This window comes from Ochotona curzoniae, unplaced genomic scaffold (genome assembly GCF_017591425.1).
Source record: "Ochotona curzoniae isolate NIBS_2020 unplaced genomic scaffold, NIBS_Ocur_1.0 contig_3432, whole genome shotgun sequence".
NCBI lineage: Eukaryota > Metazoa > Chordata > Mammalia > Lagomorpha > Ochotonidae > Ochotona > Ochotona curzoniae.
The window spans coordinates 22,881,773-22,895,697 of record NW_024465859.1 but is presented as its reverse complement, the minus strand read 5'-3'; the positions used below and the strand labels follow the sequence as shown (position 1 = coordinate 22,895,697).

Sequence of the window (13,925 nt, the reverse complement as noted above, 5' to 3'; positions counted from 1 at the left end):
TGTGAACTGTTTATTTTATGAAATGACGGGTGAACAACTTCTGTAGGGATCTGCTGATTTGCTTTACTAACGAACCTTTCAGTTTGTATCCTAAAAGTACTGAATTGGTTAGACCAGTTGCCCTTCCCTTTCCAAAAGTAACCGGTAAAAATGCCTGGAGAGCCAGGTTTAACCAAGTCCACAGGGCAGACATCTTTACCTTCTCCGGTACTTGAGGGTTAGCAGAATGCAAACGCCACTGCAGGCCAGCCTCACTTCAGAGCTCTGCAGGGAAAGTTTTTTCTGTGGACTGTGATGGGATTTTTCTCTTTGGCTCCCCTTTGGCCAGATTACATCTCAAAAATATGATACTGACTAATAAAACTTCAGTCCCTTTGACTTCTGTTGTCTAACAGAGTGATTCTAACTCGTTTGCCTCCTTGATTGTAGACTCGAATTGCAGACTGGCGAGAAGGAGCTCTTAATGGAATCTACCTTAAACGAAAACTCCAGGATGCAGCAGAGCAACTAAAACAGTATGAAATAAACGCCACTCCTAAAGGCTGGTCCTGCCACTGGGACAGGTACGCACTCTTCTCCCCTTTTCACCTTTCACCTTTGACATCTCAGACATGATTTGTGATCACCACCACCTGAGGACAATGCCAGCCTGCCTGGAGACTGAGAGCAACTGCACTTAGCGGTGCTGGCAGGCAAAGCACCGCGAGCACAGAGCTTGGGCCAGCCACCCAGTGGAGAAACAAAAGCAATGTTTACAGTGTTCCATGTAACGGATTTTTTCCCAAGATTGGACAAAGCCGGTTTTTACTCTCCAGAGTGTTGCACGGAGTAGGGCGGGCTTGGGGGTTAAGCGCATGCGAGAGCTCTGTGCGCTTTACAGGACCTCTGGAAGCAACTACTCCTGATTAACCTCGGTGAAGTTAAGGAAAACTTCGTGGCTGAAGATGTGAATTGAAGAACAGGATTACTATCTTCTGCCAGCAGGTCAGATTAAAACATTTCTTTTTATATTTGGCTTTTCTTGATTTTTTTTTCGTTATTTGAAATCTTTGCTCTTTTATTTTTCAGCTCCCAGATCCTCTCCCTCTCTTTAGCTTTCACTGTGTTTGATACCAAGAATATGAAATGTGAATTCTACGGTCCAAGAGGGGAAGAGTCAACTTTCACAATCATCGTTGTTCTCTTCTTTGGAAGGGAAATTAGTGTTCTAGGCGATTGAATCCCTTCATTAACAAAACCTCAAACCTTGTTTCACATTGGCCAAAAAGCAAACAGACAAAAAAGACAAGGCTGTTTCTAAGTGTTGGAGTGAGAGGGCTTAGGGCTGTATTCACAGAGTTGCTGGCAGTGCAAATAGCTTTGAATTATCCTTGGTTCTCCATTGTCAATTGTCAAAGCTCTTTGTTGCCTTTGTGAATAGCAGTCCGTAAGAAGAGGTTCGTCCCTGGGAGAGCAGTCTGCTGTCCTGGGACTGGACCAAATTACAAGTGTCTCTGTTGGAGAATGGGCTTTTAAAACGTGTGTTTTCTTTCTTGTAATTTAGGGATCATAGACGATATTTCTATGTAAACGAACAGTCGGGCGAATCTCAGTGGGAGTTCCCAGATGGTGAGGAAGAGGAGGAAGAAAGCCAAGCCCAAGAAAATAGAGAAGAGACACTTGCTAAACAGACCTTGAAAGACAAAACCAGCACGGATTCAAATTCTACAGAATCTACTGAGAATGCTACAGGTGGGAACATTTACCCTGAACTAAGGGGACAAAAAGATGTTTGTGTAATACTCTATAAGCTTATACCTGAAAAGGTGGGCTGAACTAAAAGAATTATGAATTATGCTAAGATAGTGATTGACAGCTATGTTGTTTATTGATATATCAGTCTGGTTGAAAAGTGAACAGATAGGGCCGACATAAGGTGTAGCAGTTAAAGCTGCTGCGTGCAGTCCCTGCTGCTCCACGTCTAGTGCAGCATTCTGTTAATGTGCCTGGGAAAGTAGGGGAGGATGGCCAGGTCCCTGAAGCGTGTGTGTGTGTCCCTCCATCCGTCCATCCCTCCCAGAGGAGGCTCCCAGCTCCTGGCCTCAGCCTGGCACAGCCTTACCCACTGCAGCCATCTGAAGAGTGAACCACTGAATGGAAAATCTGTGTCACTTCTCTGTAACTCTGCTTCTCAAATACACAGATCTTCGAAGAAATAAAAAACCACAAAAAGGAGAAGCAGCATATTTTAGTATTGAAGGGTTCTTCTGTACACGTAGTGAGAGCTCGGAGTTGAAGCTGCTGATTGGCCAATGAGCTCACAGTTGTAGATGGTGTGCTACTTGAGTGGCAGGCTTTTCTCTAACACCACGAGGTCTCTGGTTCGATGACTGTGTGATTGGCTAGTGATCCTTGCTGTAACAGTAAGAAGAAAAGGAAAAAAAACAAGGGTGTCCTGTGACCGACTGTCATGCTAAAGTCAAACCTGTGAATCTCCAAAAACAGGAAAGCTAATTAACTATGATAATAGGATAATTGTTAATATCCATGTGATTTGATGAAATTTTTCCACTTTGGAGCATGTTTGGACTATTCATTTTTAAAAACACTTTTGCAGAAATGCATTTATTAGAACACACATGCTCCCGACTACTGATGAACTGCCTTAGATGGGCCAGGTTGGGAGCTAGAAGCTCATTGCAGGTGGCCCTTGCGGCCAGCGGAAACCCAACCACGGAAGCCCTCACTGCTGACTCCCAAGGCCTGCGTTCACAGGAGGCTAGAATCGGGAGCTAGAGCCAGGCAGTTAACTGAGGCACCCCAGACGGGTGTGGGCATCCTAGCCAGGAGCTAGAACAAGGCCTGTGCCTGGTCAGTTGGTAATTCACTCATCTCTCAGTTCCACATAGTGTTATAAGAAGTATGGTTGATACAAATGAAAATAAAACAAAGAAATGTTATAAAGCTAACACTAATAAACAGTAGTTTGTCTTGAAAATTGTCAACATCCTTATGTAGACAATCAGAAATAAGATGATTTATCCCATGTAAGATACTGTTTTTTTAGAGAAATTCAGTTCAGTTACATGCACATTTTTATAAGGAAACAGGCTTTCAGAGCTCCTCAGTCACTCTGAGATTGATCTGATGGCTAGCTTTTCAGAAGAGCCGTAACTTGATTGCACCCTATAGTACTTTAAGTTCATTTTTGCTATAATTGCAAACAAGTGAATAATGAAACATAGTCAAAATTGCCTTTTGATGAGCAACCTGCTAAAGTGGCGACATGAAGGCAAGAGTATGGAAAGTTCAGTGAAATAACAGACCTTGAAAATAAATACGTCATTGATGATGTAGCAAGTAAAGAGCTGGGTGGCTATCAAAATGATGCGGGTACCTTCAGAAATAGACCTGGATCCCACTAGACAACGAGACAACCAAATGAAACAAAGAACCATATGGCACTATTTGTTATAACAGTCTAGGAATTATAATTAGGTTATTAAAATAAAAGGCATGTGCGCCTGCAGTGAAGAATTTAGAATATAGTGGTGGAAGGGTAGGTTTGCTGTAATTCTCATTCTTTTTTTACAGATTTATTTATGTTGGAAAGACAGATTTCCCAAGAGAAGGAAAGATAGTGAAAGATCTTCCATCTGCTGGTTCACTCCCCATATGGCTGCAATAGCCAGAGCCGAGCCAGTCCAAAGCCAGGAAGCCGTAGCTTCTTGCAGATCTCCCATGCGAGTGCAGGGTCCCAAGGCTTTGGGCGATCCTCTGCTCCTTTTCCAGAACACAAGCAGAGAGCAGGCAAGACATGATCTGGCAGCACCCGTATGGGATATTGGTGCTTGCAGGATTGGCCCGTTAGGCCCGTAGAGGAGTTTTCCTTTGAATGCTCTCCTCCCTCTCCGGGTGACAATACAATCAGACGTAACTAACAATCCATTTAGCAGCCAATGGGCTGAAGAGAGTTGATAGTAGTTTGAAATAGATGATTGCACTCCTGTCACACTATGTCCCATCCCCATTATAAAGATTTCTTTATTTTTATTTGAAATGCAGCATTACAGAGAGAGAAAAGGAGAGACTCAGGGGTCTTACGCCAGCTGTGCCTCTCCCCCAGGGGCCAGAAGTTCCAGCTCTGGGCCTGTGCGAAGCCAGGATGTTGCAGCGCAGTGCAGGAGCCAGGGGCTTGGACGCCCTTTCACTGCGTTCCCATCACATTATTTATGAGCAGGTGGAACTCAAACTGCCCATTGGAATGCCAGCACCACAGGCAGTGCCTTAACGTGCTATGACATGGCAACCAGCCTCCACTGTGTCATTTTGTTAGATATTTCAGTTTTTCAGCAGTTACCAGCCGTTAAATGCTCTTGGAACACTGAGGAGTCAGTTATTAAGCAGTTTTCTCGCAATGCTGAAGATGCACATAGTTGAAAGAAAGGCACTGATAAACCAGCTTGTATTCTTAAACTCTTCATTGAGAGTCCCAGCAGTAAATGATTAAAAATCCAAGTGTAGGGCCTTTGCAATAAAAGTAGATAAATATTTTTTTTCAAATGTAGGGAAGAAAAGATTTTTAGAGAATTAAAAAATGTGTATCCACGCTGTTTAAGCGTGTAGTCTTTTTGTTTGATTTAATTTTCAAAGATTTTCTTAATTTGTAGTTTATTTGAAAGGTAGAATTGGAGGAAGAGACAAAGAACAATCGGTAGATCAGTCTGTTATCTACCAGTTCGCTCCCCAAAAGGCCACTAAGGCCACAGCTGTGCTAGGCCAACGTCAGGAGCCCAGAGCTGCTGCTTGGTCTCCACGTGTCGGGGACCTAAGCACGTGGGCCATTTCAGCTTCATTGCCATGTGAGTCAGAAACAGAGCAGCCAGGAATGAAGGCAGCGCCTCAACATCACGTCAGTATGACAGGTGGTGCCTTCACTCCCACACCTCACTGTAGTCTGGGAAAGCTTTTGTTTGGTACAACTTAAAATTAAAACAATATGAAATTTTAATGTCTTCTTGGACTTTTCTTTTTTAAAAGATTTATTTATTTTTTTATTGGAAAGGTATATATACAGAGTGGAAGGGCTAGAGAGAGAGAGAGGACTTTGGCTCTTTCGTTCACCAGAGTTGCTGTGGGTCAGGCTGAGGTTAGGAGCCAGGAACTGCTTAAAGATCTTCCACATTGATGGCTGGGACCAAATGCTTGGGCCATCTTTTTTTTTTTTTTTTTTTAATTTCTTGTTTTATTTTTATTACAAGTCAGACATAACACAGAGAGAGAAAGAGCTTCCATCCGCTGATTCACTCCCCAGGTGTCTGCAATGGCTGAAACTGAGCTAAGCCGAAGCCAGGAGCCAGGAGCCTCTTCCAGGTCTCCTTCATGACTGCAGGGTCCCAAGGCTTTGGGCTGTCCTGCTTTCCCAGGTCTCGAGCAGGGAGCTGGATGGAAAGCAGCACTGCTGGGATTAGAACCAACGGGCATATGGGATCCCTTCGTGTTCAAGGCGAGGACTTTAGCCGCTAGGCCACACCACCGGGCCCAACAGATGTAGTCTTAAATAACAAAAAGTTACATTAGTAAATGTCATTTATATTACAATTCGGGATTCTTTGTGCTTGAACTAAAGGAGCAATGTTGAGACTGAGTAAACTTACATTGGGATTCAAATATTGATTTAAAACGTTCTCCATTTTTGGTTAAATTTATCTAGTAGTTGTTTGAGCTTTTTGTTTTTTTAATTTGAAAGGTAGAGGGATAACAGATTTTCTATTCCCTGATTCACTCCCGAGCTTGCACCAGCCAGTTTGAAGCCAAGGATCCAGGATTTTTTTCTGGTTTCCCACACAGATGGCAGGAACCAAGTTCTTCCATCCTCCATTTGCCTTCTCCCACTGCCATCTCATTTGCAAGGAGCTGGAAACGGTATCTGAAGCAGAGCAGCCGAGACTTGAACCGGCATTCAAATACAAGATGTCCCCAGTGTGTCTGTGGGGACCCCAGTGGCTTAGCCTACTGTTCCACAGTCCTGACACCCCTGTAGTATAGTTCGAGTTTACCCAATGTTCACTTATTCTTGATAGCTATGCTTGGTGTTATGCAGTTTACGTTGATATCGAATCAACTACTTTCCTTTGAATTTCTCTGCATTTCTGCTTACAGCCAGGATAAATATTGGTATTGCATTCTGTTTTTAGTGAAAAACCTTCCAGTATCAGTTTGATATTTATTGCCCTAGTGTACACTATAATCAATTTTGCAGAAAGTTTAATGAGTCATTAAATTTCTCTGGTTATGACCTTTACCTTCGCCAGTGGTGTCGGCAAGCTGGTGCGTGTGTTGGTACATGTGTTAGTGTTCTGGCCAGGTGGGCAGGCAGAGATCCTCTGTGTGATGCTGTTCGCAAAGGCCTGTGGAGCCCAGGCTCGGTCAGGCTGCAGCCAGGAGCCTGGAGCTCCATCCAGCCACTCGGACGGGTGGCAGGGACACACTGGACACACTGTGGCCCGTCAGCTGCTGCCTGCTGGGTATGCCTCGGGAGGAAGCTGGGAGGGAGCTGAACTGAGCAGAGTGAGGCACAAGTCCCAGGCACTCGGATGGAGGTGTGGGTCCATTGCTGCGCCATAGTCTCACCCCTCAGATAGGAAGGTTTCTTAGGCTTTGGATTCTCTTAGCTGGGAAGCTGTTCATGTTTTTGCTTGTTATTCGTTCCCCAGTTCCCTTTTCCTTAGTGGCAAACTACATGTCCAAGTAGTTGCAGAGACAATGTGAACAAGTCTCTGAAATTTTTACGTTATCATCTACCTGTTCCGAAGAAGAAAGCTTCTCTGGAGGCCACGTGGATTCTGATTCCTTTTGATTTACCTGTTGAGTGCCAATGTGATACATTTTGAATATTGAATAAAGTAGTATACATGGCCTTCTCCTGCCCCCAAACTTTTCAGAATTGAATCCTTACATAACCCACCATTTTGGATCATGAAACTTAACAGGTGATTTTCTGGTATCTACATCATAAGGAGTGTGATTATCCGACTTGAGATTATTATTATTTTTTTTTAAGATTTATTTATTTTTATTGGAAAGCTGGATATACAGAGAATAGAAGAGACAGAGAGGAAGATCTTGCATCTGATGGTTCACTCCCTAAGCGGTCACAACGGCTGGAGCTGAGCCAGTCAGGAGCCAGGAGCTCTTCCGGGTCTCCCACGCGGGTGCAGGGTCCGAAGACTTGGGGCCGTCCTTACTAATTTTCCAGGCCACAAGCAGGGAGCTGGATGGGAAGCAGGGTTGCTGGGATTAGAACCGGCACCCATATGGCATCCTGGCCTGTGCAAGGCGAGGACCTTAACCACTACGCTATTGCACTGTTCCCCCGACTTGAGGTTTCTAAAGCTCCTGGACCCCTGATATTTTTCACTAGGACATCTTAGTGAAAGAGATGAGACTAGGTGTCAGACCTGAGCTTTCACTTCGGCCTGGCCACCAACAGCTGTATTATCTTGGGCATGTCAGTTCCTGCCTGGGTTTCATTACCTTTAAAACAAGGTTGAACTAGATAACTTCTCATTTTTCTTCTACTCCTAAATTCTATGATTTTTAGGGAGAAAATCCCCTCAGCATTCCTGGGCTATGTATCTAATAGTCCCATGTCTTGTGACACTTCCCTATTGACGATAAAGAGGGATGGGGAAGGCTACAAGTAAGTATGTCCTGTTTTCTCTCCTCTTGACGAGCTAGTCCCAGAACGGACAGGAGCTAGTGGTGGCTTGTGCAGGATTTCAGCGGAACTAATCCAGCAGCTTTTCAGCTACAATTTTTCTTAACTCAGAGTTAAGTAACAATAATTTCAGATGCTGTGCCTCTTGATATTTCTTTTCAAAAAAAAATGTGATTTAATTGAAGATTTATTCTCGTAAATTTCCCTTTTCTCATCACAAAGATAAAAATTATTCTGCCTAAGTTGTGGTATTGTGCTCTACGAAATCAGTGTGATTTACACAATGGTGTGGAGAAATTATCCGGTTAACAATAGCACCTTGGAAATAATTTCTTTTAACCTGGTAACCCAGACTGATCAAAATGGGTAGCCTGTTTGTGTTTGCAGTGAGTCCTCCTTTGAGTCATCCGCGTTCGATTACGCAGCTCTGTGACATCAATGTGGCAGGTGCACACCCTGCACTCGGCCCTGAGGAGTGCCTGGAGCTACAGGAACGAAAATTCCAAACTGTAGCTGAATTTCTCATTAAGCTGGTGCATCACTCTTAATTTTCTCATCCAAATCCAGACCCAAAGAACAAGACTGACAGCGTAGCTCAGGAAAGTGCTAACTGAAGGCCATGAATTTATCTTTCCATGGGAAGTCATTTCTGAACTGAGTTCTTTTAATATTTCACTGGCCAAGTTCCTGTGGGTCGATTTTCTGTCAGGGAAGAGGGAGCCAGTTCCACTGTTTGTTTGTCTCATTGATGAGCCAGCATTTCTGTGAATATAAGCCATGGCGTTTTTCCCTTGGTTTTTCCCTGACTCCTGTTTATCTTCATAGGTTCCCTTTGCAAAGAATCCTTTTCTGCTCAAGTTTCTTCTTCATCACTCATGCCACTTACTCCGTTCTGGACCCTCCTTCAGTCCGATGTGCCTGTGCTTCAGCCACCGTTACCTTTGGAAATGCCCCCACCCCCGCCCCCGCCTCCAGATTCCCCGCCCCCGCCTCCGCCACCGCCTCCTCCCGCAGAAGATGGCGAGATCCAGGAGGTGGAGATGGAGGATGAGGGGAGCGAGGAGCCTCCTGCCCCAGGAACAGAGGAGGACACACCTTTGAAACCTTCACCACAAACCACAGTTGTCACTAGCCAGGTGAGTAATGTCCTTTGACCTGGGGAATGATTATGGGCACATGAACATCACTGACTGCATGTTAAACGGCTCTTCAGCCACTGACCAAAATGTCTGCATTGCAGAGCTCAGCTGATTCTACTCTATCCAGTTCTCCTTCCGTTAAAGCGATCAAGAGAAAAGCTGCAGAAATGAGCACTTCAGTGGTTCAGAGATCGGCAACCATTGGCAGTTCCCCTGTCCTCTACAGCCAATCAGCTGTCGCCCCGGGTAAGTTGGGAGTCCATGTGCTTGTCTGTCTGTGCCGACTACTTCCTCGTCTCCAGCATTAGATGCCATCTATGAAAAATATGACAAAGGCCATAGAGACTGTTTATGCATTAATCACTAAAAATTCTTGTTCTGATTGGCACGTTTTCTTGCAGATTGTTGTGTAGTTGTGTCCATCAGTGATTTATTTTAAAGTTCATTTATTTGAAGTGTAGAATTATAGGAGAAGAGATACATGAAGGGCAGGAACCCCAGGATTTAAAACATCACCTGCTACTTTCAGCCTGTTGACAGCTCAACCAAAAGTGGGTTATTGAATCTCAAGTCAGGCACTCTGACATGCAATGTTTGCATCCCACAGGTTGGCCTAACCTGCACCCAGCACCTGTTCCCCAAGGGTCAAGGACAAGGGGTATGTGATTGAGACCTTTGCAAATCTTCCCCCTCTTCCTCCTGTATCTGGGGAAAGAAGGGAAATTAGGGGAGAAGCCACAGCCAGCCTCCTTGCCACCCCAGTACCCAGGGTTGGGGAATGGTCACCCAGTGCCATCTCAGGGTGCCTGTTATGGGACCTGCTCCAACGGTTCTGGTCAGGTGGTTTTGATCCTTGTGAAATGCTGTCAGTCTTGCTAATCCATGGATAAGGAAATCATTGCAAGGTCCATTGGCTGATATACTCCACCTTGGAGTCGCCAGTGCTCAGATATTTGCTGGCAACACCTGGCTGGGTTAGTTGACCAATTTGTTCTGTCTTTCTTCCCCTGCTATGGTACAGATGTCCTCTGCAGGCCCCACTGGAGTGCCATATCCTCCATGTGTGTCTGGGCATGTCATCCATGGCTCCATCTGAGCCACCGAGGAGGCCCAACTCTGAGACATGCACTCCATGGTCAGACCACAGATCCTGTGATTCTCCCAGTGGTTGGCCTTTTGAGTGTAGCAGTTCATTTGGGGCAATCCCCAAAGAAACCTCATCTAACATAATCCTAGATCTGATTCTTGTGTATGCTTCGCAGAATGGGGTCTGGCTTGGTTCGTTATCCACATCTCTTACGTAATCCAGTGTGTGCTGCAGCCCAGCCCAAGCCTACCCATCATACACTCACACATACCAGCAGGAGCTGCAGCCTAGTCAGAACGACCTCCAGTAATCCCTACCAGGCCTGGTGCCAGCTCTGGTTCCTGTGCTTACCAGTATGTGCAGCAGACTGGTCCTGTCTTTCCCACGTCCCATTTTTGCAGGTGTGTATGCATGCTGTCATCCACATCAGTGGGCATTGGAACCTAGCTCAGCCCAACCAACCCCACTATCTAGCACACACTCTCCAGTGGGTGCCACCACCTGTCCAAACAGGCCTGCTCCCAGCCCTGGTTCTCATGCTCACAGTGGGAGGTGCAGCCCATCAGAGGAGTGCCCGTATTTTCCCTACTAGGTTCATTCCCAGCCCTGGATCTTGAAATCGTCCTCTCTTGCATGAGAGGACTTGCCCCCTGTCCCAGCACTTGCTAGCTGGTGCTGTGGCAAAGCCCAGCCAACTTGCATTTATTCTGGCTCATGTCTGCCCCACTGGATATAGTCTGTTAGTTCAACCTGGCTTTAGCCCTGCCCAGCCTGGTCTGCCCCTGGTTCCAGCTCTCATGCTCACCAGAGGATGCAGGGGATTCTCCCCGGCCCCCCAGACTCAACATGCACTGATGGGTGCTGTGGCCCAGTCTGGCATGGCCCACCTCACCTCAGCATTTGCTGGTGAGTGCTGTAACCTGACCTGGCCTGGCCTGCCTCCAGTTCCAGCTGATGATGGGTACCATCGCCCAGCCCAGCCAGCCCCCACATCCCAGCCCTAATGTGAACCGGCTAGTGTTGTGACCTGACCTGGCATGCCTTACGTCTGTCCTGGCTTTCAGGTCTGCCTGTGGGTGTTATGAACTGTCCTGGCATGGGCAACTCCCAGACCTGATCCACATGTATGCCTGGCCTGGTTTGAGCTGCTCCCAGCCTTGTTTCTTGCGCTCACCTGCAGGGACTGCATCCCGACAGAGGAGTTCCCCACACTCCCGTAGTAGGTCTCCTCCCAGTGGCAGATTTCGTGCACACCAGTGGATCCTTGACTTAGACTGAATTAGTCCAAGTCCACCCTTTGTGCTGGCAGGAACAGTGGCCTTGCCCAACTGGCCCACATCTGTTCTTGTTCTTACTGTTGGGTGTTAACAGCCCAACCACACCTAGTCCATACCCAGGTATAGCTTTCACACAGTTCTGCAAATGCGAAGACCTAGGCCAGCCTATCTTACATCCACACTGGCTTCACAAGCACCCGTGGATGCTGGAGTCCAGCCCAGTCTGGCACACTCTTGCTGAGGGACACTACGGTCATGCCCAGAATGCTGTCCCCATTTTGGCTCTTGTGCTAGTGGGTAGGAACCACAGCCCAGTTGCCCAGTTGAGGCATTTCCTTAGCTCCCCAAGCAGATCTTGGCCTTTGCCATTGGATGGTGCAGCCTGACCTATCCTGGTCTGCTACCAGTCCCAGTGGCTTCCAGACCTGACTTATGCATGCTGGTTAGTGTCATGGCCCAGCCTAACATTACCCATTCCCTGTTTCAACTCACTGGCGGGTGCTAGGATCTAGCCCTACCCAGCAGGCCCCAAGCCCTAGCTTTAGCATGCATGAGTGAGTGGTGGTCAGTTGGTGTTCATGGTAACTGCCCGGCTGAGATCTGTGACCCGGGATGGTACATCTGCCTGACCCATAAATGTCTTGGGGTTTCCACCCGCCAGACTGTTCCGACTCTGTCCCTCACTCACCTGCAAGTACAGTGGCCTTGTAATGAGAGTCCTCAGAAGTCATTCCTCACTCCCACATATCCCCTTACCCTCTCCCTGATTGATCTCCTGACCAAGTCCCCAGGCTCACTCCACCTGCCAAGACACTGAGGACCCAGGTCACCCATTCCTGCACCAGCCCATCCCCAGACCTCCTGCCAGCGGGGAGCCAGTCTCATGGCGGCTGCTCGCAGCAGTATGAGTATTTTGAGGAAAAGATGTGTTGGAATCCTTTAGGCGATCTGATTTCTTGGTCTTTTTTCCTAGCTTCTCATTGTAACAGTGTCCGTGTTATAATACCATTTGATGTTTTCTCTGTTAGCTCACCAGGCCGCAGGAGTTGCACACCATGCCGCAGGAATTGGACACCAGGCACTCTCAGTTAGCCATGCCGCAGCAGGAATGGGTCATCACACCAGGGGAATGAGCCTGCAGTCAAATTACCTTGGACTGGCAGCAGCACCTACAATCATGAGTTACGCTGACTGTTCCGTCCCTCTTGGAGTGGCTGCTGCCTCACTGCAGTCCGTTCAGGCCCGGGCTGTCGTACCCACCACTGCCCTGATAGAGCCGCCGCCCCCTCCGCCGCCGCCGCCGCCACCTCCTCCTACGCCACCACCACCTCCTCCAGCTCCCAAGGTGCCACCGCCTGAAAAGACGAAAAAGGGAAAGAAAGAGAAGGTATGACTGCTCTCGTTCCATCTTTGTAACAGCTTATTAGTGACTTGACTCTTTAAGATTTATTTATCTTTATTGGAAAGGCAGGTCAGATTTATTGGCCACAACGGCCGGAGCAGATCCAGTGTGAAGCCAGGAGCCGGGGACTGCTGTGGGTCTCACGGAGACAGCAGGTGGAGATTGGGCTTCCAGCGGCACAGTGCCAGCCCCGACTGCTGTGCTATGGCGATGCTAGTCCTGACACTGCTTCTAAGCAGACAAGAGAAGAGCGAGAGTTTTGAATTCCACAGACTTTTTTTTAAAAAAGATTTATGTATTTTTTATTGTCAAGTGAGATTTACAGAGAGGAGAGACAGATCTGTCCGCTGGTCCACTCCCCAAGTGGCTGTAACCGCCGGAGCTGAGCCAATCTTTTTTTTCCCCCTTATTTTTGACATTCTTTTACATAGTTAAAATTAGGGCAAAAAGGTTCAAGTTCTACAGGAAAATGCGTAAGACTATTATTTCCACATTGCTTTTGTCATGTATCTGGGGTAAAGGGGGAGATAAAGGGAGAAACCCCAACCAGCCTCATTCACCCCAGGTCCCGGACGTGGGGCATGCTCTGAGATACTTGTTCAAGTGGGTTTGATAGTTCACCAGTTATGAATCGCTGCCAATCTTGCCACTCCTAGCACTATGAGGTCGTTGAAGAATCCACTGATTGACATAGTCCATTTCAGAGTCTCTGTTTTCCTAATTTTTCACTGCCATCATATGGCTGAGGTGGTTGATTGACTTGTTCTGTCCTGTTTTTTCATGGTTAGGGTTCTGAGTCTTGCAGTTCAATTGAGGAGATCCCCAAAGAAACTTTGAGGTGATCCCAGACCAGATTCTTACATGTACTTGCAAGTACAGGGCCCGGCACAATCCATTGCCCCAATCAGCTGGTGGTTGCAGTTGCTGGGTCAGTTCTGTTTCCAGCCCTGTCTTCCACTGGAACCAATGGGTGTTGCAGTCCAGCCTGGTTCAGCCTAGTCGGAGCGACCCACAATAACCCCCACCAGGCCCGCCCCCATCCTGGTTTGCCAGTGTGTGTAGAAGACTAGTACAGTCTGTCCCACATCCCATTCAGCTCTCATACGTGTCAATGGACATTGAAGCTTAGTTCAACCCAATGAGCCCGACTAGCCAGCCCACACACATGCTGTTGGGTGCCTTTCTGTCTAGCCACCCTGCCCCAGTCCTGGTTTTTGTGCCCTCCAGTGGGAGAGCTGAGCCAATCTGAAGCCAGCAGCTAGGAGTTTCTTCCGGGTCTCCCGTTTGGGCGCAGGGTCCCAAGGCTCTGGACCGTCCGGGG

The 13,925-nt window shown here is 47.2% G+C and overlaps 1 protein-coding gene across 2 annotated transcripts in view; it reads left to right on the top strand.

Moving 5' to 3' along the window:
* FNBP4 (formin binding protein 4) overlaps positions 1-13,925 on the top strand; it is a 35,395-nt gene that overhangs the window by 19,100 nt on the left and 2,370 nt on the right. For both annotated transcript variants that reach the window (XM_040980255.1, XM_040980254.1), the window contains exons 11-15: positions 430-563; positions 1,544-1,731; positions 8,525-8,835; positions 8,940-9,084; positions 12,231-12,589. In XM_040980255.1, the coding sequence (XP_040836189.1) occupies positions 430-563; positions 1,544-1,731; positions 8,525-8,835; positions 8,940-9,084; positions 12,231-12,589 (1,137 nt within the window). The remainder of the gene's footprint in view (positions 1-429; positions 564-1,543; positions 1,732-8,524; positions 8,836-8,939; positions 9,085-12,230; positions 12,590-13,925) is intronic.